This window comes from Meriones unguiculatus, chromosome 11 (assembly GCF_030254825.1).
Source record: "Meriones unguiculatus strain TT.TT164.6M chromosome 11, Bangor_MerUng_6.1, whole genome shotgun sequence".
Taxonomy (NCBI): Eukaryota; Metazoa; Chordata; class Mammalia; order Rodentia; family Muridae; genus Meriones; species Meriones unguiculatus.
In genome coordinates this window covers 86,294,954-86,321,045 of record NC_083359.1, presented here as the reverse complement: position 1 = coordinate 86,321,045, position 26,092 = coordinate 86,294,954, and the positions used below count along the sequence as shown (strand labels likewise).

Genomic DNA, 26,092 nt, shown 5'->3' with positions numbered 1-26,092 from the left:
TGAGTGTTTTGTCTAGATGTCTGTATGTTCACCATGTGTGTGCCTGATGCCTGAGGTCAGAAGAGGGACTCAGAGCCCCTGGAACTGGAGTTACAGACTCTTGTGAGCTGCCATGTGGGTACTGCTGGGTCCTCTGCTAGAGCAACAAGTACTCTAACCACTAAGCCATCTCTCCAGTCCTTAATTATTATTTTTTTAATAACACAGTTTAGTCATAAAGCTCTAATCAAGCCATGTGAATCCATCTTGTGTTAAATGGGGGTGATGAGCTATTTCTTCAGGACAATAGGTCTTAGTAACTCTCCATCATCATGAGGTGGTTCTTTTTCCACTCACAGCTCCTCCAATGAATGACCTTGGGGCCAGGCTGCTTTGAGGGCTAAAGCTCTCCCGGGGTGGATCTGTCTGTGTCCACCCCTATCAGCTGGTTTCTAGCTGTCAGCCGCTGCATCCTCGGCATACAGCCTGGGCACCTCTACCTTGCTCTGTCTTGTCTCTTCTTCTGAGTTCTCACGGCACCTGCAGCACACTGGCACCTTTTCCTTAGCGGAACACTCCAAAGTTATCACACAACTTTGTGATTTCACGGGATATTTACCCACCTCATTCAGCTATCCATTCACAGCACGAGTGCTCAATAACTGTTCAGCAAAAGAACAAGCGCCGCAGCCTAGTCCCTAAGCAGAAAGGATGTCACTACCTCCTGTATGCCTGTGCCATCCTATTTGCTGCTTAGGATGCCACTCAAATGCCACCCCTCCCTAACCACTCACTGCCCTGCCCATCAGCAGCAGTGACTTCGGAAGCTGTCTGTGGGAGCTGCTTCTCTTCTGCACTAACATCAGCACGCATCGTGGAGTCTGTGCTGGCAGGTCATCATCCTGGAAAGCAGTTTGGGGTGTCGATGATGCCTGGAGCTTACCACCCCAGGATCATGTCTTTAGAGCACCCAACAAATACCCGCAGCACTGGCATAGGTACACTGCTGATGATGCATTTTGGTGGCATGTCTGAGGATTCGTCGTTCCCACCTTCACTTAACTTGGTCCAGATTTAAGGGAGCAATTTGCATCTTCCTGGAGCCACCCCTGCAGACTGCTGACACTATAACCGAGGGCACACGGTGCTGCTGAGGCAACTTTCATCTGCGCCTGAGCAGCGTGGCCTCAGTCTGCATTCCACAGCACCCAAGAATGGGTGCTCGAAACCCATTTTTTTTTAATAGAAAGTAAAATGACAATAAGATCTGATTTCTCTCTACTGCCAACAACCTCCAAAGCTCCTTTTCCTCTGTCATACGATCCTTCTTGGTAGGATACCACCTGTCTACCTTTGGGAGAGCCCCTTGTCTTTCTCTACCAAGTGTCCTGGACATGTGTTTTACTTTGACTGAAGGCACAGCAATTTCACAAATGGACAGGGTCACTTGAGCACTGCAGGGAGCTATGTGAAACCACCTAAATCAGAGTCGGAGTCCATCACAGAGCAGCACATGACTAACAGTGCATTCTCCAAGGGTCGAGATGGGAGGAGATGCTCATGGTCATGGTTCAACAATGAAGCACGGCATAGTACTGTTGGCCTGGAGGGGTGGCTCTGGGCTTGCTGCTCTTGCAAAGGGCCCGGTATTCGGTTCCCAGAAGCTATGTTGTCTGGCTCACAACCACCTGTAATTCCAGATCCAGATCCAGGCCTCTCTGGGTACCTACTCCTGCACCTGTTGGTTCTCCTCCTGCCTGGGGCAGCCTTAAAGCAGCTTGCAAAGCCAGAAGGGACAGGAGACGAGAAGCATGCCTGGAATGGCCTGCAAGAACCCTACAGGGATCACACATCAGCAGACAGCTGATGGCTAGTTCAACTTTAATTCCTAGGAGAGTTGGGGGGAAGCTCCAAGAATAGGTGTACATAATTGGTTGGAACTAGGCACTTCAAGGATGCTTGCTTTACATTATACAGCACACTCCCATCATAAGAATAGAATCTCAGTGCCTAATTAACATAGAGGCACAGGGAGGGGAGAGTTAGCAGGGAGCTGTGTCAGAGGCCGTGTATCAAGTGGGGAGTCTCTGTTAAAAGACACTCTCCAGATGAAGTCAGGCAGAGAGGAGGGGACCCTGCTGAGGGAAGGGAGTTCTGCCTTTAGCACCAAGCTGGTAATGGCTATTCGGTCCAGGCAAGAACTGCAACCTCAACCACCAGGGTACCATCAATGCGCACACGCGCACACATATACACACACATACACACACATAATTAAAATAATTTTAAAGCTGTACTATAGAGTGGCTGGAGAGATTGCTCAGTGGTTAAGAAAGAACACTGGTTGTTCTTGCAAAGGACCTGGATCTGGTTTGTGGTATCCAACTGGTAGTTCACAACCATTCGTAAGTCCAGTTCCAGGAGAGCTGATGTCCCCTTCTGACCTCTGCAGGCACCATGCACACACATGACACACATACATACATGCAGGCAAAACACTCGTGCACATAAAATAAACAAATCTAAGAAGAAAAATGTAAAAAGTGTACTGCAGACAACTAAAAAGTACCCAGAGGTGAATGCGCTGACAACATGCAGTGGCCATGCCTGGTTGGCTACACTGTGAGTTATCTCTTCTTTTATTCTTTTTTTTTTATGTTATTTTTATGACATTTGGAGAAGCTAACTAATTCATTTGACTCATTCGTTCTACATTCTCTACAAAGCCACGGGGAAAACAAGAATCCAGCCTTGGAGTGCAGCATCCCCTGGGCTCAGGGTAGCTAGTCCAACCCAAATAAGCGTGTTCCCAAGAATCTGGAGACTTGTGTCAGCTATGATAACATCCCTGATGACTAGCCCCCTCTGTAATGTCCCCAGCCCTCCCCCTGACATCCTTCCCAGTTTCCAGGAAATCATAGATCTTGACTCCATTCTCTTTGTTGTCAAGAAGTCCAGCTCTCGCGCATGACAGTTGAAACATATGACGATTGAAAGCTAAGCCTGCCTGCAAAGCACAGTACTCCCAGGACCCAGCGTGGCTGCTCAGCGTGGGCATCAGCGTCCATCCTCTCCGCCGCAGTCACACTGCGGGCAGAAGAGTCAACACGAGCTGTAAAAGCCTGCTGGTCTTCTCCGGGTACCATCATTCCCTGGGCTGTCTGTCTTCCCACTGCTCCCCTCAACCAGTCCTGGTCCATCTCCACAGAGTAAAGGAGGCTTTTATCTGGGGCCCACCCGTTAGAGACCAAATCAAGGCCTATCAAGCACACAGCCGAGAGAAACTGTTGAATTTGAACACGGGACTCACTTCCTACTCTGACATTTCACTCTCTTTGGCCCTTGCTTCATGCGTAAAACAAGAACTAGAGGTTCCTGGGGATTTTTTTTTTTTTAAGCAACCAATCTTCTTTTTTAAAAAAACTAAACAATAAATAAAGTTACAGCTGTGCATCACTTAACAATGGGAAAACAAGCCGGACTGTGGTGGCGCAAGCCTTTAATCCCAGCACTGAAGAGATGATACAGGTGGATCTCTGAGAATTTGAGGGTAGCCTGGTCTACAAAGCAAGTCCAGACAGCCAAGGTTCCACAGAGAAACCTTGTCTTGAAAAAAAAAAACATTCTAGTGCCCTTCCCAGGAACAAGACCATCTGAAGCAGCTTAACCAGAGATGCCTCCTTCCATAAGCCTCCAGCTCTCCAAGGCTGATTCGAACTTACCGGTCGATGGCAATGACCCCAAGGGTAAGCATGCTGGCCGAGCTGATGAGCAGGTAGAGGAGGGCGGAGAAGTTGCACCAGACCACGCCAAAGATCCATTCCCTCCGGATGGAGCTAGTCACCACGAACGGCAGCACCAGCACGGACAGCAGGAAGTTGGACAGGGTCAGGCTGAAGACGAACTTGTTGCTGAGGGTGAGGAGGTAGGACCTCTTGTAGAGGGTGACTACGATGACTAGGTTGCCCAGGCAGACGAAGACAGTGATGATGATGAGGGCTATGAACTCGGTGACAACGCCCCCTTCGCCACCGTCCGGGGCAGTGAGATTGCTCAGCTCCTTTCTGTAGTCGGCGGAGGAGTTGAGGCTCATGGTCAGTGCACCCGGGGATGTGGTGAGCAGAGCATTCTGGACAGCTGAGGAAAGAAGGCAGGACCCAAGAGAGACTCATCAGATCACATCATTTGCCACTTGATGAAAGATGGAGCTGAGGCTTAGCAGGGCATGCACCTCACTTTGACCAACCTGTTTGGAATCTCTTAGGCAGTCTGTCCCATTAAACTTCTCCAGCTTGTTGTGTCCAGCTTGCTGACTCTGTAATGGACCACTGTTCCCATTTCGCCCCCTGTGATAGCTTGGCTTTGGAATGTCTCCCAAAGACCCACACGTCAAACCCTTAGTGTCGGCTTGGCATCAGGAAAGAGACTGGGGAGAAGCAGTCAGGCCATAAGGCCTGATGGGAGGTTTTAGTTCATTAGAGGCTGACGGGACTCTGTCGTCCTCTTTCTCTGTTTTGAAGGCTGATTGCTCCGAGGTAAACAGTTCTCCTCTACCATGCATTCCACTGTGATGTGCAGCTTGCTATAGGCCCCCAGCAATCTATGGGCCGACTGACCCCCTTTGGACCAAAACCTCAAAAACTCTGAAGTAGAAACCCCACCCTCCCTGGCATGCAGTACTGGGCATCAAATCCAGCATCCTGCATGTACCAGGCAAGCATTCTATCGCTCAGCTATGCCAGCCCAGATCTGCAGAGGGGCAGGTGGCTTGTCATAAGTATGCTCTGCAGGAGATTTTGTGGACTGCGTGCAGCTCTGGACCCTTGCTCTGGGGGTGAATTTCCAACTGGTAAAACTGTCATCATAAAGAAACTCCCAAGGGCTTCAGGCCACCTTGAGTTACAGAATCCCAATCCATACCTTTGCCTCATCCCAGCTCACTGGCTGCCACGTTTAATTCAACCACGAGATTATCCGAATAACAATTCCGAGGTTTTGAGCAGGGTCAGTCAGTCAGGGTTAAAAGCCAAAGCGGGGTGGTTGCTCTCATTAAGCATGGTGGAGGCAAGGAAGCAAGTAGGAATTGTGGATGGGGACAGGAAGGCGCCATCTTGGCCCACAGAGACTTCACTATTAGGTATGGTCCCTGTTCTCAGGATACTGGCTCAGGATCTTGGCCAAAATTCAAGGCTGACACATTTTAAGTATAAAATATGTAGATTAATGTTTCTCGAGAACTTTTCATCTACTTTAATCAGCCCCCCCCCCCAAAAAAATCCCACAGATTGCTTTCCCCACCTGCTCCTGTTGTTCATGAACAGAAAACATCAGAAAGAAAGAGAAGACAGCTTTCTGTGAGACAGACAAGATCCCTGGTGACTAAACCGCCTCCATTCCGCAGCAAGATGGTCCCCAATGCCACGGGGAAGGGAGGGAAAAAAACAGCCTTTCCACAAGTCCTACATCTAGCTGGCAAGCTCCTGCCACAGGAACCTGACCTCAACCATGCTGCCTGGAGCGGCACTGAGTAACCCAAGCCCCTCATCCTTGGACAACCTTCCTTCTCGCCATCCAGGTCTCTCCAGGTCTCAACCATTTGTCACCACAGTGTCCAGACAGACGCCTTTTACACTGGCTCACAGAAGTCAATGACCCTCCTGATCTGGAAATGAACGGACGATTCTGTATATGGTCTAGCCAATGTCAAGCGCAAAGGGTCAGTCTTCTCCTACATCAGGACCAGCGTCCTTCCAGTATTCACTCTAAATCTGATTATCTTATAGCAATGCTGTCCCCCTGCTGGGCTTATGTAAGTATGTGTAGAGTAACATGCAAAGTTTACAGTATAGGAAATGCTGTCAAGGCAGATGTCTCCAGTCTCAGCCTACGGAACTAGTGTTTCTAAAACTAAGTGCAAACATTATTTCTACTAAAGCTTACATTGTGCATGTCAGCCCATATTCCCAAGCTGCTAAAATGTTCTGAGTCTTGATGGTTATGCAATGGCTTAGTTCCCTTAGCTTTGTGTCTTGAAAACGCTGTGGAGGTGTCCCAACCACTGGTGTATATCGGTGTAAGGGTCTTTCTAATTTTCGACTTTAGTTGCCAAGTTCTGGATTCCATTGCCTCTAAGTAAATTATTAGTTGGCATCTCAACAAACCTTTACATACACATATCATTCTGAGTCAGCGGCAATAGGTATAAAGTGATGGTTAAGAAAAAGACTTGGCACCAGGCATGGGGCACACACCTTGAACACAGCACTCAGGAGGCAGAGGCAGCCAGAGCGCTGGTAGTTCAAGACCAGCCTGGTCTATATAGTGGGTTCTAGGCTAGTCAGAGCTTCATAGTGAGACTCCATCTCAAAAAAAAAAAAAAAAAAAAAAAAGCTGGAAAAGTAAAAGTAAAAAGTAAATAAAAATGGTAAAACATAAAACTTAAACAACAACTACAAATATTACAATATTAAAAGGTTTTTAAAAATGAACATACCAAAGAGGAGCTCCTTTTTCTTTTCTTTCTTTGTTTTTAATTTTTTTTTTTTATTTTTCAAGACAGGGTTTCTCTTGTAGTGCTGGCTGTCCTGGACTTGCTCTATAGACCAGGCTGGCCTGGAACTCACAGAGATGCTCCTGCCTCTGCCTCCCCAGTGCTGGGATTAAAAGTGTGCACCACCACGCCCAGCTCAGGCTCTCTTTTTTCATTTAACATGACAATTATATGTATTCCATGGGGTACATAAATAAGGATAATTAACATTTTCAACAGGTCACATACTTTTCCTCCCTGGAGTGGGCATTTAAAAATCTACTTTTAGCAGTTCTGAAATATACATGATATTGTTATAACTATAGTCACTATATTGCATAATGGAGCCCCCAAAATATATTTCTCACCTCGTATAGTAGTGTACATATTTAATCCCAGCACTTGGGAGGCAGGGACAGGAGGATCTCTGAGTTTGAAGCTACCCTGGTCTACACAAAAAGTTCCAAGCTAGCCTGGGCTCCAAAGTGAGACCTCTTTGAAATTTTTCCCCCTCCTGGCTAGTTGAACATGGAAGCCTACAGATGTGACTGGAGTGAGAATTATTACAAATGAACATGTCCTCAGGCAGAGACTTCGGGTACATATTCCCAGCCCCTGGTCAGATCCCTGTTATACACCAGCTTGGTTGATGAGTGACTTTAATACTTTGTGAGCGAGTTCACATCGCACAGGCAGCTCCTGAGAGGACAAAAACGGATGCCAAGCATTCCAGCCCAGGAGATGAGACCAGAGGAGTCTCCACTGCTCGGGTTAGCAGGCCCACCAGTGAACCCAGAATGAGGGAGCTGCAGCTGGCAAGGGTCCTTGAGGTCTCCTGGCCCAACCTTCTCTAGGAGGGAGAGGAGGAATGTGGGCCAAAGAGGTGCCCACCCAGGAAAATCCAAAATCCTAGTCTCTACCAGTAGGCCTGGAGTAGGCAGGCGCACACCCTGGCAGGTCCCACCCAGATGGATCTTTAAAGGACAAGAAAGGGGATTTGGAAGGCCTCAGCCATCCAAGACTTCCTGGCTGACAGCCGGCTCACCCAGGGCCTGACAAGCCAGGGCCCATTGAATAGAAGCAAGTTCCTGAGTGACTCATATTTCTACTCCCGGGAGCACCTCTTTGCAGGGCAAAGAGGTGTTTCTGAACTCGCACGCTGCTCTGAGCCAACGACCCACTGCTTCTCTGACACGTAGCTAGACAGAGACACCAGGGAGGGTGTTAATGCACGACTGTCCGTGAGAGAGCTAAAGTCCCAGGAAGGCTGGCGGCTACACACGGCTCCTTTAAGGCCACAGATCTAAGAGTAGCCACTGGCCTTCTGGAACTGCTTTTGGGCTAGCCATCTGTTTCCAAAGACAGTAAGCCATCCCATCCTTAGACTACCGGCTACAGCCTCAAGTCATCCAGAGCCAAGCCTTGTGACTCAAGACGGCGATCAATACTCATTTTTGAGTAAAGCACAGGGCAGCCCCGCAGAGCACAGGGATGGTGTTTGTTCGATTGTGCAGACCAGTCTGTGTGATGATTCCCGTACAGACTCTCCAAGGCTAGAGTCGCAAGGACAGGATTACCACAGGCTTCTCTCTTCCACGACAGTAAGTTTATTTTGTGATCCTGCCTCACACTTTTCCCTAGAATTCTGGCTATCACTGGCTTGGACTGCATTTCCTGCTCCATTACTGCTACCAGAGACTGTGACAAGGGCTTAGGATCTGAGACCACAAACAGACTTTGACACCACACTAACCAGGGTAGGAAAAAAACCTAGTTCGGAGACTGTAGTCAAATCCCCCTGACTTCCGTTTCCGTGCCTGTGGGATGGCGGCTTTTATGTGAGGATGGAGTTTGGTTATGTCCAGCCCCTAACAGCATCTGGCACAAGCCTGCCCTCACCACAACAGTTTTTACCTCCATCTACAGACAGTCACAGACCTCCAGGCTCAGAGCTTTGGCTGGAAGTGTTCGAGGAACAGGAGTCAGCCGAGGGACTATATAATCAGACACAATAGCTTCGCATCAGCTGGTCACTTCTACACGACATGGGAAGGGTTTACCAAGAAATAAAGCTGAGAGATTGAGAGTGTGTGGCATGCTGGGAAGAGAAAGGGACAAGATGCAAGTTAACCCATCTGCTAAATGCTCTCAGAAGAGCCTGGGATTCTAAAATCTTGTTTTTCTCAGTTACATACTCAGGCTGCCCGGCCTCCTACTTATGCTAATTTCCGTATCTGTCACTTGAAACTCAGTCCTGACTAATCTCCTAACACATTATGATCTGCTTTTAATGTGTCAGGATGCTACCTTTTTTCCAAGCTTATGCCAACTCTTCAGGCAGGGCTCTGCTACCTCAGCTGCCATCAGGAAACTTCCTTATCCTTCTCTTCTTGGACTCGTGGAACACCCTTGCATGAAAGTGCAGAAGGCTCGTCACCTCCAGAGTGGGGTGTCTGCAGGGTCCACTTGTGCCAGGAGACAAAAACGTCCCGGGCCTCAACTGAGGGGATGTCTTCTCCAGGTTGGCCTGTGGCAAAGTCTATGGGCCATTTTCTTGCTCAATGATTGACGTGGGAGGGCCTACCCCACTTGGAGGTGGTGCCACCATGGGCAGGTGGTCCTGGATGATACAAGGAAGCAGGCTGAGCAAACTTCGAGGAGCGCGCCAGTCAGCATTGTATTCCATGACCTTGGCTTCAGTTCCTGCCTCCCGGTTCCTGCCCTGCTCGAGTGTCTGTTCTGACTTCCCTCAGTGATGGACTGTTAACTTCCCCAAGTAGTCGCCGTGTTTTATCACAGCAATAGAAACCCTAACACACCTCCCTTCTTCCATAACACCTCTTATAAATAGGACCGTCAGTGAGCCTGCAAATAGGTGGGCACCGTGAGGATGAAGGAGGCGGAATTCCTAATATTAACAATACTAACAATTCCTAATACTAACAATGGACCACTTGACAGGACAGGACTGGAGTTCAGCTGGACAGAAAAATAAGTCTCCTTTGGCAGAAGGGAAAATAAGTCTCTTTTGACAGAAAGTTCTTTTCTGATAACCCTGGGGTACCCCCTGAGTGAGGTCATGGCTCATTTCCTCCCCCTCGCCTTTCTAGAGCTAGTGTCCCTTCCTTTCCATCTTCACCCCACACATCCAGAGGACCACAGATGCCTTCATTTAAGGAGACGAAATGCAAACAGATAAACACATGAGATGCTCAGATATCCCCCTCCAGGTGAGGAGATTTTCCAAAGCACCACTTCAAACAAGCTCCAGTGAGGTCACTGTGCTATTTTGATCATACTCCCAGAGGCTCGTAGTCTGTGTACCTCAAAGCACCTATGTACATCAATCACAGTAGCTGGGGGTGGGCGGAGTCGGGGAGCAGGTTCTAATAACCACCTTGTTTGCATTTCAGATACCTGAAAGGAGTAGTGTGAACCCCCGCTCCAATCCCACCCACAAACAAGGCCACACAGCTTGACAGGGGCCAGAAAGGGATCACAGGGTCCCTGCTCTTCACATCTATGTATATAAAGAGCTCTCTTCCCAGTCTCCCTTCATCATGCTCTGGCAGTCACGTGAAAGTCGGCCTAAAGATGGTGGGGACGGGAGAATGGCCTCAGTTACCCCGTGGACAACGTGCACCCCCACTGCCCTTCCTGGAGTTGGGGATGGTGCTCAGTGCTTTGCTCTCCCACTGCGTCTCACAGAGCTAGGCATGTCCTTGTTCAGAATATCTTGATGTGTGAATCAGGTCTGTGTCCTGGTCTATTTGGGAAAATACATCAAGGGAAGGAAAAGAAGCAAGCATGTGAACCCACTTGACCTCATGGTCTCTTTCTGAATTTGTAGTTTGCTAGGCAGAAACACTGTCAGCCCCTTTGTGGCATCCTTCAGAATTGCAGCTGGAAGTCTGTGGTTTAGGCCTCTTTGCTTAACCTCTGCCACTACAGTCCACAAAAGCCTGAGACATGTGTTTGTCCAATATCTGCCCAGATTCAGGCTCTTGGCTCGTTACTTAGCTTCTCTGGACACCAGTTTCCAACTGTAAAACAGAGGCAAAAGGAGTGCCTGTTCTGGAGCTTGTCAATGAGTCAATATTTGTACAGTTCCTAAAATAGTGCCCGGGCCCACTAAAGAGCACCCACTAAAGAAATAGGAAGTGGGCTAAGAAAGGTTAAGTTCAAGGTAAGGAAGCTTAGCCCTACAAGCTGGTTTTGCGGCTGTCAACTGATCTTTAACCCGTCCACTCCACACAATACAGGAGAGTCTACATGGTCTACCCTTGTTCCATTTCTCACGTCTGGGCCACCCACCCATCCACCCCTACCCATCCACACCCACCCATCCACACCCACCCATCACCCGCCTGCTGCTGCACAGTGCTGGAGCCGGGCTACATACTCTACTTTCAGTCTACTTTTGTTTGTGCTTATCACCTGCTTGGAATAGTCTCTCTGTTTGTGGAATGAATGCATAGAGAGTTGATTACCTTTAATAAATCTATTTGTTTAATAACTTCACTGAAAGAGAAGAAGCAAACTAATAAATGGGAGAGGACCGAGGACTTGGAATGGTACAAAAAATGCAAGAATTCCTGACATTGGATTCGACAGTGATTTCATGGACAGGATACCAAAGGCATGGGCCACAGTGAGAGCACCAGAGATAGGCACTTGCATTCTCTCTCTCTCTCTCTCTCTCTCTCTCTCACACACACACACACACACACACACATACACACACACACACAGAGAGAGAGAGAGAGAGAGAGATAAAGAGAGAGAAAGAGACAGAGAAATAGACAAATTTGATTTCCTTAAAATGTTTAAACTGTATGCATCCAAAGATGCTCTCTTTTTTTCTCAAGAGAATAAAAAAGTATCCCACAAAAGTGGGAGAAAATTACGTATTTGATAGGGAATTGGTATGCAGAATACATAACAGACACCTACAACTCCAAGAACAAAAACACAAACAACCCAACTAGAAAACAGGCAAAAGACTTGAACAGTCTTTCTTCATCAAAGAAAGCAAGCAGCCATGAACAAATGCTGAACATCACCAACTAGTTATAGCAACACAAAGATGTCCTTCCGCTCATTAACAACAACAACAAAAACATGGAGAAAGCAAGTGTTGGTGATGATATGATGAGAAAAACTGTATCTCTCTGGGCATGGTAACACACACTTTTAATCCCAGCACTGGGGAGGCAGAAGCCAGGAGATCTCTACAAGTTCAAGGCCAGACTGAATTCCAGACAATCTATGGTTACATAATGAAAAGCCATCCCCAAATAATAATAATAATAATAATAATAGCAGCAACAATATAAATTAAGAAATAAAAGCATGCCTAGTAGAACCACTGTGGAACACGGTCCCTGAAAAACTTAGTGCAGAGAATTACTGTATGATCCAGTCATCCCACTGCTGGGTACGTGTGTGAAAGAACTGAAAGCAAGACCTGAAAGATGGATCCATAGGTAAAGACCAATTCATTACAGGTCTGCAACCTGACTGCCACTCCTGGAACCCACATAAAAGTGGGAGGAGAAAAGCAGCCTCACCAGGTTCTCCTCTGAGCTCCATATGCACACCATGCTACACACTAATGATGATGCTAAGAAGAACTGAACACAGCCACCAGGATATCACGAAGATAGAAAGCAAAATGGCGGTGGCCAGTATCCGGGAAGATGGGACATCGCTTATTCAGTGGGCACAGGTTTCGCTTTCGCAAGATGCTGAGTTCTACCGCGGGTGAAGGTAACGGTTGCACAGCACTGTGGTTACTACCACGGGACTGTACGGTACACTTGGGAGCAATCACAATAGTAAGTTTTATGCCATGTGTATTTGTGTACTTCACCCCTAATAAAAATTTCTTTAAGAATCCGTCCATCATGCCAGATGCAGTGGTGCATGCTTGTGATACCAGCACTCAGTCAGGGAGGCAGAGGCAGGTGTATCTCTGTGAGTTCGAGACCAGTCTGGTCTACAAAGTGAGTCCAGGATAGCCAAGGCTGCACAGAGAAACACTGTCTTAGAAAAACCAAAATAATAATAATAATAATAATAATAATAATAATAATAATAATAATGGAATTTTGGGGCCGGAAGATGGCTTGGTAGTTCAGAGTGGTTGACTTACAGAAAGAATCCCAGGTTTGGTTCCCAAGATCCGTGTCAGATGAAGCCGAGATACAAAAAATTCACTAATTTGTGACATTGGATTCAACAATTATTTCATGGGCAGGATACCAAAGGCATAGGCCACAAGAGAGCGAGCAGGAGATAGGCACTTGCACTCGCCCTCCGCCCCCTCTTCTCCTGTAATTCCAGCTCCAGGGATTCAACAACTTCTCTGTGCTTTTGAGGCGGAGCCTCTGAATGAAATCATGAAGCAACCGTGCACCAAAGAGGCTGGGATGGGTGACAAGGTAGAGCAGAACTCTACATCGAGCGAAAATCTGTTTACTGTTTCTGTTGTTGGAAAGCCTGAGGAACACTCAGTCCCAGGCAAAGCTGGACTCTCAGAAGCAAATCATTAGTGGAGTTTTTTTAAATGGGCAACTGGCCCCTCTCCCAGGTCTGGCTAGCAACGGTCACAGCTGCCTTCAGACTTCCCAGGTTTACCAGTCCCAATAGACACCAGAAGGTGAGGAATGTCTGTCTCAGCCTCCCCTACACCCACAAACAGGCAGGGGAGGATGCAATGAACACAGCTCTGGAGTGCCAGTGCCCCGTGAGGAAGTCCTTCAGGGAAAGGGGAGGCTTTAGCCACCCAAAGGCAGAGAAAGTCTTTATCACGGTGGCACTGCCAGCTGCCCACCAGGCAAGCATCCTTCTCTCACTGGAAACTCCAGCCTGGACCATGTGGTTCCTCTCAGCAGAAGAACAGACGCCAGATCTTTCGAGTGGGGCTCAGGCCATGCCCCCAGAATAGGAATCCCAGCAACACAAAACTAGGTCAGACCAGGGCAGAACTGTCCACGGCATTCCAAGTCTACCTGACGCTGTGGCCAGAAATGGCCCTAATGAGTCAACTGGCAACTGGACCAGGACCAGCTCAGAAGCCCCAGCCTGGATAGGGAGACACCAACGACACACACACACACACACACACACACACCCGTCCCCCACGCTGCAGACCCCTGAATCCGGCTGGCCACTCAACATCTCCTGTCACAGACACTGAAAGCCTAACGTGTCCCAGACCACCCGTGATTCCCATGTTCTTTACGCTCCTGCACGGCACCCCCTTCCCTGAACTCCTTCCAGGTGTCCAGAGCTCCATCTTGGAGTCACCCCTGCTTCTTCACATTCTCTCGTACCCCAAATCCCATTCCGGAATCTGGCCCACATCTGGAATGTAGTTAGTATTCAACCATGCCTTCCTATAGCTCGGCACCCGTCACTTTGCTCCAGGCTACGTGTGTCTTGTTTGAGGGCTGGGACAAAGTTCAGTCAGCAAAGTCCTCCACAGGGCAAGCATGAGGAGCTTCTCTGTAACCATAGCACAGGGGGAGTGGAAATGGGAAAATGCCCAGAACTCGCTGGCCAGCTAGTGTAGCCGACTGGTAAGGAACAGATTCAGTGAGCGACCCTGTCCCAAAACATAAGGTAGAGGACCTGTGAGATAACTCAGCAGTAAACTCACTTGACACCAAGCCTGACCCTCCTGACCCACCTGGGAGAAAAGATAACCCACTCGAAACAGACTACAATTTAAAAGACACTTAAAAAAAAAAAAAAGATAAGGTGGAGCAGGAGTGAGGAAGACTCCAGATGGTGAGTCTGGCCTCCGTTCGCTGATTAAAGGAGCAGGATTTGGTGAGGGCTTCCATTCTTTTCCCTTTCTCCTAAGGAGACCCTTAGGAGACGTGAGCCTATGGCTGGAAGTCCCAAACAATGCAGAAATAGCTAAGTCCCCTAATGAGCGGTGAAGCCATGACACCTGGCCGCTTGCTAACCTACTCAGCTAAGTCCCTGTAGAAGAGTTTCCTGACTGAGAAAAGCACTCCATCTTGAGTCACTGGTCAAGGGTGGAAAGAGATGCTGGCGGGACCAGGTGCCGTGGGGCAGCCACTCACTCTCCCATCCCTTTCCATCCACCCTTGACTCATTATCCTCAACCCCTGGTGCAAAAGACCCCACAACCCTAACCGGTTCACCCGTTCCCATGGTAACCCTAAACATACAAGGAGAATGCAACCATTGAGGAGTGCACCACCTGAGGCAGTTTCTAAAACTGCACTTGAAGACCAGCTTACCCCCTGGGATGTTTCAGAATGAGAAAGAGATTGTTAACTCTTTCTAGTAAGTCTTTCAGCAAAATCCATGAAAACGCATCATACTTTTCCATATGTTTTAATTTGTCTTATATGTATAGATGTTTTTGTCTGCATGTATGTCTGTGCACCATGTGTGTAGCTAATACCAGAATACTCCAGAGTAGGGCATCAGATCGCCTGGAACTGGAGGTACAGACAGTTCTGAGCCGCTGTGTGGGTGCTGGCAATTAAACCTGAGTCCTCTGGAAGAGCAGCCAGTGCGCTTAACCACTGAGCCATCTTCCAGTTCCTTTTCCCTGTATTTTAAAACAGAGCACGTAAGACATAAAGCCCCTCGACGACATGGCTTTGGAAATCAATTCTAATGCTATCGCTTACATTTGAAAGCTCCAAGAAGGCTGTCAGCTTCACAATCAATCGATCGACTGGTGGGTCAACAGTGGGCCACTGTCACATGATCTGAAACTGTGTTTTCCACTGACTGAGGTCATACCATGTCCTTGAACACCAAGTGCGCCAGTGAGTTTCTGTTGTCAACGTGACACAGCCTAGAATAGCCAGGGAAGGAGGAACCTCAGGTGAGAAATGGCTTATTTCAGACTGACCTGTGGTCGTGTCTGGGAGAGGCTGCCTGGATGGATGATTGACGTGGACGGGTCCATCCACTGGCAGAAGTACCTGGGAAGGTGGATCTAGACTATATTGGAAAGTAAGCTGGGTGTGAGTGGATGAGTGAGCGAGAGCCAGCAAGCAGTGTTCCTCTGCGGTTCCTATCCTGACTTCCGTCAATGCCAAGCTTGATCTGGAAGTGTAACCAAATAACCCTCTCTTCCCCAAATTGCTTTTGGTGATGGTGTTGGTCACAGCAACAAAGAAGCAAATTCGAACACCCGTGGCAATTTGCATCTTCTTCTTCTTCTTCTTCTTCTTCTTCTTCTTCTTCTTCTTCTTCTTCTTCTTCTTCTTCTTCTTCTTCTTCTTCTTCTTCTTCTTTAATGCTTTCAATCTGCTCTACTAACCTTTGGCCATCTATTTCCCTATATTCAACGTGCAATTCTCCGCTGAGTTCACTAACAGCATGTGTAAAATAAGAATTGTGACTTCCCCCCGCTTTGGGTGGGGGAGCCTTCAATGCAGAGATATAGAGGTCAGAGGTATGCACGCTGTCTGTTTCAAAGGAGTCACTTCCTCAGCTATCTCTGAGGTGAGCTGTTTTCTCCTGGGCAGGTCCTGACAGTGCAGGTCAGGCTAAGGGTAGCTCGGTCCACACACATGGCGTCCTTGAAATGGCCGGAGCTGGGAATCTGGCTTTAATAACGTGTCAGCAATGTGTGGGAAACTGTTGGATTTAAAAGCAAGGTTGCCAAGTCCCATTGGATTTCACCCACCAGAAAGGTAGGCTCAATTCTAATGTTCCAAAAGGCCACGTGGGAGAAACCTGGGTTTCCTGCAGAGACCATAGGGGTCGATGCAGAAGGTCTGAACAGGGCTGTATGAGGGAGAATGTCTCAGTTCCTGGCCAACACCCTCCCCTTCATTTTCTTTCTGTAACAATCCTACCTCACATTCTGTAAGTGGATCATCTGATGTTGGTAACTGAGAGAGGTCCTCCCAACCAAGTCCATCCCAGGCACTAACAGGACCAAATAAACGCTATTAGAGTAAATGGTCCTGTGATCAAGAAAATTTAAATGCATCTTTCACATGGTAATTAATTCACAGCAGCTTTTTGCTCTTAGGTGTGTCCTCCAGGTGAAGAGCTAATAAAAGGACAAGAGAGGATTCATGTGGGCTGGGAAAGCCATTCCTCTGCCCCAGGCCATGAGCTCCTGAGCACCACTCATTTGAATAGCATGTAGCTCTTTGAGGCCTGATGAACACTTGAGCTAAACTCTGAAGAATCCTTTCTGGAACACTGTGCTCTGATACCATGGCTGTTACCATCACCATTTCTTGTGATCGACAGTTTTCCTGGTCCATTTTATTCAGGCACACGGACCTCAGGTAACTGTCCATCTCAACCACTATGGTTTCTTTATGTTCCCTTCCAGGGCTTACAAATGCTTCTTAATTGCCTTTGAGAAGATAAATATTTTATATTTTTCCCTATAAAAAATAAATAAAGTATCTTCCTAACAGGCTCATGTGTTGAAGACTCCCAAAGCAATGTTGAGATGTATGGCTTAAGGAAGTGACTGGATCACACATAAAGGCAATGACCTACCTAATCAGTGCATAAATTCATCGATGAACTCATAATTTAATAGACTTCTGTAAAGTTGTGGAAGGTTTTGGGAGGACCTGATTAGAAGAAGTACATTATTGGGCTGAGTGTCTTTCAGTCTCCAGTTCCTCTTCCTGCTCTCCAGCCATCAAGAGATAAGCAGCTCTGCCCATTTCACCCTCTCCATCACCAGGCCCAGTCCCATGATAGGCTTGGAAATGGCTGAACGAACATACGGTACATTGGACCCTCTTTAGCCACGAGCCAATAGGTCTTTCCTTGCTTAAGCTGTTTATCTCAGGTATTTGTCACAGTGACAGAAAGCGAACCCACACTAAGATCCACTTCAACCTGGAAATCAATAGAAGAACATGGACTCCCCCGCCAAACCTAGGTCTGGGCTCTGGTGATCTTGGCTTTTAGCCTCTCTGAGACTTAGCCTCTCCATGAGGAAAAAGAAAGAGAACTAACTTACTTTGTGTGGTTGCCGAGGGGAATACCTGAGGAGGCGTGAGCAGAAGCAGTTGGTTGAAGGGCTGTCAAGGTAACCTCTAAAATGCCTGAATAACTTGAGGCATGAATGATTTAATCCCTCCCGTTTCCAATGTAAAGGAAGCCGGTGGATTACTTAGCTAGATGAAATGGATGGAAGGCAGAAGGCGGAATGAAAACTTCCTGGGCTCCGTTAGGGATGTAAGGCCCAAATACTGAAACTAAAGGCAGAAGAGGCCTTCCTCCTCGCTGTGAACTGACTCAGTTGTTGGTAACCACTCATGCACTCGCTCCAGCAAAGTCTGGGTCCCAGGCACTTTTAAACGTATCTCTACTGTGACTCTGCGTGCCCATGTCCCCTTCGTCTCACAAGCCCTTCCCTTCAAGGCCCCTGCGGGAACAGAAAGGCTCACCTGATGTGAGTGAAGAGAACAGGGAGGGCTGGGGAACATGGGCGATGATCAAACAAGACATCTCAGCTCAGGTAACTAGCCATCTCAACCACTATTCCTAGGAGAGGTGTCGCCCCCTGCAGGGAACACCTGGAACTGCCAGGGGGCGTTCGGGGTTGTCACACCAAGGGAGACGCTGCCGGCAAATCAGGAAGGGGATGTTGGATGTGCACATCAAAATACAGCTGGTCAGAAACATCAGTCATGCTGGGATGGAAGATTACTGTCCCCTGTCCCAGACGAGCAGTAATCTCTCTCTATATATGCTTACCAAACAGATTAAGGAAAATAAAACAGCCCCGTTCATAAACACACACACGAGACATAAGGAAGTGTTAAGAAATGAGGGCTGTGCTCAGAACACCAAAACAACTACTCCTATTGAAGGGAAACAATAATTACACGTTAATGAAGTTTTACCCTCAAATATACTTTCTACTGATTATCCTCACAGAGCTAAGCAAATTAAACCTATACTGCTAAAATGATAGGATTAGTGTATTTAATTTCATACAGTATTGATTCCTTGAGAATTTCACACATATGATAGTACAATTGTCATTGTTGTTGTTATTATTATTTTTGAGACGGGGTCTCACTGTACAGCCCCAGCTGGCCACGAATTCACTCTGTAGACCAGTCTGGCCTCCAACTCACAGAGATCCGCTTGCCTCTGCTGCTGAGTGCCGGAATTAAAGGTGCGTGCCAACAAGCCCAGCCTGAGCAATATTATTTTCATATGGCTCACAGGCATATTTCTTCTGAGTATACTTCCTCTGGTGGCCGTGTCTGAGGTAGATGCCTAAAGGACACAGGCTGTCCCTTCTCTCCTTCCCTGGGTAGCCACATGGCTGCATGTTTCTGTACACTCCTATAATCTTCTCCTCCAGTCAGTTTTCTCCGTGTCATCCCTCACTGTGCTACCCAGCGAGTGTGTACTCGAGACCCACGCTCTGCTCAGCTCTTGCCTACAGCTGTTCACTCGGCAGAAGCTAGCTAGAACAAGGCTCACAGCGGGAATGGGACACAAGCGGTAAATACTAAATAGGTAAAATAATCCCAGGAGTAACAAGCGCAATGAAGAAAAACGAGGCCCGGTATAGTCAACCGTTTTCTCTTGCTGTAGAGAACTATCTCAAACTGCTTTCGCCATTAAAAAAGTTCGTTTGGCTCATGGTTTTGGAGGCTAACACTCTAAGCATCCTCTGACTGCGTCGTATCATGGTGGACGTCGTCTGGGAGGGAGTATGTGTGAGAGATAGGGATCAGCAGGCAGGAAGCCAGCACAGAGAAGCCATCGGGGTTTACTAGTCTAGGACTCACTCTTGGGGGGTTGCTGGGAACCAAACACGGATCCTTTGGAAGAACAGCAAATGATCTTAACCACTGAGCCATCTCTCTAGGCCCAAGAGTCCTTTGGGTGACTTATCTTTCCATGTGTTCTCTCTCTATACCACTTAACGCTCCCTGAACACCCGGACACACCCACACCCACCTACCCTTACATGCTTTCTTCCACGCGACACATCCAAGCACCTCAGATATAACATACCTCTGCTCCCACCGCCCCCATACACAAGCTTTCATTTGTTTCTACGCTATGCAGAGCACCACTCGCCCCATCTCTCCAGGCAGAAACCTAGAGTCCGACGATGCACCTGTTCACAGAGTGCTAGCACATGACCTGGCTCTACCCCCAGCACTAAGTAACGCATTGTGGTAGCACAAACCTATACCCAGCACTGGGGAAGTGAAGGCAGAATCATCAAAGCCATTCTGTGTTACACAGCAAGTTCAAGCCCATCCAGCGCTAGAGACTCTTGTCTTTTTTAAAAAGTAGGATGTAGCATGGCGCATGCCTGTAATCCCAGCACTCAGGGAGGCAGAGGCAGAGGGATCTCTGTGAGCTCAAGGCTAGCCTGGTCTACAAAGAGAGTCCAGGACAGCCAAGGCTACACAGAGAGACCCTGTCTCAGGAAAAAAGAAAATAAATCTAGGTTGTCCTGGAGAGAGAACTCCAAAGTTAAGATCATTTGATGCTCTGGCAGTGGACCTGGGTTCAGTTCCCAGCACTCACAGCAGGCAGATCACAACCTCACGTGAGTCCAGTTCCAGGGGTTCTGATGCTGTCTTCTGGCCTCTACGTCTATTTGGACACTCACATACTGCACATACATACATGCAAGCATACACACACATGAAATTTAAGTAAAAACCAGAAAACTAGGACATCTTTGACTGTTCTTGCCAAATAATACTGATTAGGGCTACAGCTTGGACTGATACCCTATCTGTGTCATCCTGGGTCAATTAATGGTCATGTCAGCCTTGGATTTACATACAGGGCAAAATAAGATTGTGTGTATGTGAGAGAGAGACAGAGAGAGATCCCACACTACAGTCTAGCCCAAAACTTCATCCTAACTGTCATTATCCATCTCAGAGTACCACCCTCTCCCCCACAGATTACTATCAGGCATTTCTATCTCATCTTCTTATCTCGGATCTCGCCCCCATTCCAATCTGTCCTCCCCACTCTGCCAGACTGACAGTTTCTCACACAGGCCCAACCATGCTGTGTGATTCCCACACTGGAAGACTTTACTCATTAGCAGGTGCCTTCCGCCTCTGCTATCCCAAGTCATTCCCGGCTCTTGAGACACTGCTGCTCTGTCCAGCTCTGCACCTATACATTGTACCTGCTGCCCACGGCACCATTGCTCCGACTCCGGCTGCCCGAGAAAAGCACACCCTTCAGACTTGGTGGGAAAACCCTTTAAAAGGCAAAATAATAATAGTAATAATAATAACAAAGATTGGCTAAACAGACTCACGGGCAACCCTGACCACAGAGATCACAAAAGAGAGGGAAACAGAATAAATTCAGTAGTTCTGCATGTGCCCCGCCCCTTCCCCAGTGCTGGAACCCAGGGCTTCCAGCATGCTAGGTAAGTGTTCTGCCACTGAGGGACATGGAATTGAGAGAAAACTGGAGGAAATGCAAGTTGATTTCTTAAATGTTAAGAGTTAATGTAGAAGAATCAATTAGCATTTAAGATGCACACAACCAATGTTGTTCTCTACGATTCAGGATAAACTTCAAATGTCATATGCAGAAGTGGGCATAAATTGTACTACAGCGTTCGTTTTGAAAGGGAAAAATAAAAAGAAGAAACGTTACATGTTGTTCTACCTGTGGGTACAGGGATTATTTTCGAGGGTGTAGACAAAAACTGGCAAAATTGGTTATATGTCAAAAAGGAAACACAGGGCTGGAGAACGGGAGTGGGGTGGAGTTGTTTCTTTATATAACTTCTGTAATTTGGAATGTTGTGGGTTTTTTTTTTTTTTAACTCCATGACCTAACCCTAAACAAGTAATCTTACGTAAGTAAGTTAATTAGATATCCTTTTCAACAGTCTTTCAGACCTCAGTAGACAAAAGAGAACTCTTTAAATGACTCCTTAAACCGGGTGGGGTGGTGTGGGCCTTTAATCTGGGCATTTAGAAGGCAGAGGCGGGTGGATCTCTGTGAGTTGGAGGCCAACCTGGTCCATGTGACAGCCAGGGCTACATAGTGAGACCTTGTCTGGAAAAGATAAACAAACAAATAAATAAGGCTGCTTAAAATATGCACATTCTATGACACACAAATTCTACTTCCAGAAATAATTCTAATCAAGGAATCTTCCAAACGTGTCCTAAAGATAGACAGCTAAGTTATGTAGGAGCAAGCTAAAAGCCCATCAGTGGGAAAATGCTTAAATAGTAGGTACACCATGAAGTACTATGTAGCCATTTAAAGGCATGAAGCTGCAGGGTGTGGTGATGCAAGTTTTTAGTTGCTGCGCTTGGAGACAGAGCAGGTGGATCTCTGCAAGTTCAAGGCTAGTCAAGAGATCCTGTCACAAAAGAAAAGAATTATACCTATCACTGAGATTGGATGACTTTTATGTCATATTCTTACGTCAAAACAGTAAGTTATTGAAATTAGATATGCCTCCATTTATGTATTAATATTTTTCAAAAGTACATACAACATATTTGGGTTGCCTCTGAATTTAGAAATGTAGATTCTATTATTTCATGATGTCTTATGCTATGATATAAGTAAATTATATATTGCATATCACCTCTATCTCCAGGCATGGTAAAACATGTGAACTGAAAAATGCCTACATGGAGGGGCCGCAGGGACGGTTCCCTCAGCAGAGTTCTTGCCGTGAAACAGGAGGACCTGAGTTCAGATCCCCAGCACGCAGAAAAGCCTCCTTCCCACACCTCTAGCTCCGATGCTGGGAGTCAGTGGGGCCGAAGGTCCCCTGGAGCCTAGAGGGCTAGGATGCTCCAGGTTCCAGAGAGATCCTGTCTCAGAAACACTGGGTAAGGAAGACATTTTCTTCAGCACAGAAATTGGCCATGGTAAGTTGCCCATGCTGCAATAAATAACACCCCCCGACACACCACACACACACACACACACACACACACACACACAGACATACACACACACACACAGACATACACACAGACACACACACACACACACACACACACACACGCACGCACGCACGCACGCACGCAAGTAGCCCTGATCAATTGTCTAAAAACGAGTGAAAGTAGAGAGGGCTAGTTGGAGAAGAAGGGGTTCAGTTAGAGAGTGGGAAAAGAGGAAGTGAGTGGGAGCATGGTCCAAACCATTATATACATTGTCAAAATGTAAATTGTAAAGTGGAGAGCAGGGAAGGAAGGTTATCAGCCTCTGGCTTCCATGAGCACATATGTACACACACACACACACACACACACACACACACAGAATAAGGACCTGGAAGGGAATACAGTTATTGTGGTTACCTCAGAGGTGAAGAAGCAGAGTCAAGGAGATGTGAAAAGGACTTTTTTTTTTTTTTTACATATTCCTATATTAAAAATCTTTCCTAATAACCCTTGTCTTTGAAAACTTACTATATACCAGATAAGCGCTATCATTATGTACCCTGGAGCTTACACTATACAGGGCAAGGGCCAGGCAGTACCTAGGGCTAGGTACTTCAGATTGCTCCCAGTCATCCAGGACTCCAGTAGAACGCAAACACAAACCAAAACAAAGACGAAACTGTACGGCATGAGGATTCATACTTAACAGACTGAAAAACCCTTCCTTCATACTCCAGGCTTTCCTTGAACGTATCTGCCAGGACTGCTTCTGTCTCTGCTGCCAGGCACAGAGAAGGGCCCCGGAAGCAGATGGGAAAGTAATGGAAAGTATTCTCTCTTGGGACGGGATAGGGATCACTGGTAAGTTGAATGAATGAAGCATTGAGTCACAAAGCCAATCCTTCCTCTAAATGGCAAAGCACACTGTCGCTAACCTTCACCTTGTTACAATTTTGGGTATTTCAAATTCTCCCCTGGAGTCCTGCTTTACAACATTTCCGATGGTCTCAAAAGGTCTAACCTAGACTGTAGACTGGCAGTGAGTGGACAGCAAGTCAACTGGACACATTATTAGGTCTTCTGCACATTTAACAAAAATGAGTTTTGAATTAAAAGACTTTTAAAAAAAATGGATTTCTTTTTCCACAAAAATTTTACAGCTCCCCCAAAGCCCACGTTGGACAGCAATGTTGAGGCCTTGTGACAGTGTCCACAGCTGGTTTTCTCCCCTTGGGATGTCACTGGACACCGAACCCTACCCAGCCCACCTGCCTGACTTCTTCACCAACGAGTGCGCACCATAGGGCTCTACGTGGATCTGCTGACATTCATAGAAGACGAAGTTTGGACCCCAAACAGAACACACACCCTCTGACCACACCATATTCTGTGGTCAGAGGACTCCCAGCACACAGGGCTACAACACAGATTTGAGGACCCAAGGTCTTGAAGTTAGTTCCCAAATACCAAGCAGGTTTCTTTCTGAGAAGGTCTCTATGCTCACTGCCACCTCATTGGGGCTGTAGGACAAAAAGTCCTTAGTCAAAGGGCCTTCACGTGCAAAGCATTGCTAAGTCAAAAAAAGACCGTCGTTCAGCCAGGAGGCAGAGCCAGACAGATTTCGGCCAGTTCAACATCTCCCATCCCTGCCCCGTCCACATAGGACAGCCAGGTCTGCATAGAGACCCTGTCTCAAACAAAAACAAATAAGCAAGCAAGCAAGCAAACAAGCAAACAAACAAACAAAAAATAGGGCAGCGTGTTTTACTTTCCTGAATTTCAGTTGTCTTGCCCATCAAAGGGGACAATCATTGCAATCCACAGGGCTGTCCTGTGAATGGATTTAAAAGATGAGCGTGAAAGCAGCTGTCAGCAAAGGTGGGTGTAGGCTAGGGCGAGAAGAGGGGCTCTGGAAGACACCCTGTGGAGAACCTGGACACTTAAGCTGACACCCCTCCCCCTCCCCATTCTTCCTGGATGGGCTGGGAAGAGCCTATTTTCACCTGCTTTCAAGGTGGCTGAAGTAAAACGCATTTTATAGGCAAACATCATCCGTTTGGTAAAGCCACGGCTCCTAGAGGCCAGGCTGCAACCCTGGGGCTGGCTCTACCCGGAGGAGACGGATTCCAAGACTCCAGCACCTAAGACAGTCTGATCTATCAATGTCCCCCACAGGGCAAGTCACCGAACCCGGGTCCTTTCCAAACTGGAGCTTTCTCCCTACCTAGCAGGGAGGAGAACTAAATGGCCGCTCTTGTGAACACTTTGCAAAAGGGATGAGGGGTACGATAATGAGAAGGCAGTCTCGGAGTTGTGCTACCCGGAGATGCCAACGCCCGGCTGCAATCCCTGGGAAGCCGGACGGGCCATCCCACCAGACGTCCTCAAGCCACATGCCTTTGTCCACATGATGCACCAGGGCTTAAGCTCCTTGGCCCAGCTAGTAAAGTGCTCACCCCCCAACCCCTAAACCAACCGAACCTCCCTCTCACAGATCTGAGGGGCAGGGTCACCCACCCCGCAGCGCTGGGAGACTTCTGGGTGCGCCCCCCACCCCGGCTTGGCACAGGTCACACCGAATCCTGACTAGGAGGGTGTTACTCACCTGGTTCTCACGGCTTCCCGCCGAGGGTCTCGGCCGCTGCGCCCCACCCCCCCATTCCTAAGCCGGCCGCAGGGGGCGCGGCCCTCCTCGGTTGAGTCCGGGGCATGGAGCTGATGCTCTCTCCCTTTCCAGGATGAGCGGCGAGGATCCGGGCGAATGGAGCGGGCTGCACCCAGCAGAACCAGGTGGGCTTTCTGAAAGGCCCGGTGGTTTGGAGGGGCGCGCCCCCCAGGCTCTTCCCACAAAGAGCCCCAAAGCCAGACGCGAAAGCGCCAGCTTTCCCCCCGCCCCCCAAAAGCAAGGCGCAGTACAGCCAGGAACGAGCCTCGGGACTTGGGAGAGGGGCGCCTGGAGGAGCCGCACGCCGAAGGGGCAAAAGGGTTCGGGGGTGGGGGAATGGGGAGGGGGCTGCAGAGCCAGCTTTCAGCGCCGCGGCATCCCGGGGCAGCCCGTCCCGCCCCGGCCTGCGGGCTCCCCCCCAGCCCGGTGCTCACCGAAGCGCCGCGGCTGCTCAGGGCCGGGCCGCCTCCCCGCCGCTTCCTCCCTGCGCGCCGCGCCGCGCCCCGGCCGCGAGGTTTCGGGTTTCAGCCCGCCGAGCCCCGCTTCGCTCCTCCCGCCGGCGGCACGCGGCCCCGCGGCCCGGAGCGAGGCCGAGGAACTTGGCGGCGCTCGCTCGCGCTCCGCCCCCCGCCGCTCGCCCGCCTCCGTCGCCGCCCGGGCCGGTGTCCCGCGCCCCGAGCCCCGGTGCCCCGCGCCCCGCCCCGCCCCGCTCTCCTCCCTCCCCGCCCCGCCGCTTCTTTCCCGTTTCTTCCCACGACGAGCCTCGAGCAGCCTCAGCCCGCTGCCCTTTGTCTCGCCCTCGCCGTCTCCGCTCTCACACTTTCCCCCCTGGAAACCTTTTGTGGTCTCTCCTCGGGCCTCCTCTCTTCCCCATTCCAGCCTCTAGGACATCCGTTTCCATGTCTTTCTCCATCCCTCAAGTACTTTTCGGGTTCTTCCTCCTCTCTCCCTGCCTTCTCAAGTTGGACTCCGGGCATCCTTTTCCTTACTCACCTTTCCTTCTTCCAGCCAACC

General features: G+C 48.5%; 1 protein-coding gene across 3 annotated transcripts in view; it reads right to left on the bottom strand.

Moving 5' to 3' along the window:
- Gpr161 (G protein-coupled receptor 161) overlaps positions 1-25,729 on the bottom strand; it is a 43,277-nt gene extending 17,548 nt beyond the window's left edge. The window contains exons 1-2 of one of the 3 annotated variants that reach the window (XM_021631047.2): positions 25,513-25,729; positions 3,702-4,116 (exon numbers count right to left, since the gene is read on the bottom strand). In XM_021631047.2, the coding sequence (XP_021486722.1) occupies positions 3,702-4,072 (371 nt within the window). In that variant the 5' untranslated portion in view covers positions 4,073-4,116; positions 25,513-25,729. Of the gene's footprint in view, positions 1-3,701; positions 4,117-4,225; positions 5,221-25,018; positions 25,220-25,512 lie in introns of those variants that run through there. The other 2 variants (XM_021631056.2, XM_060364603.1) reach the window with 2 other exon arrangements.
- Between the last annotated feature and the right edge of the window lie 363 nt (positions 25,730-26,092).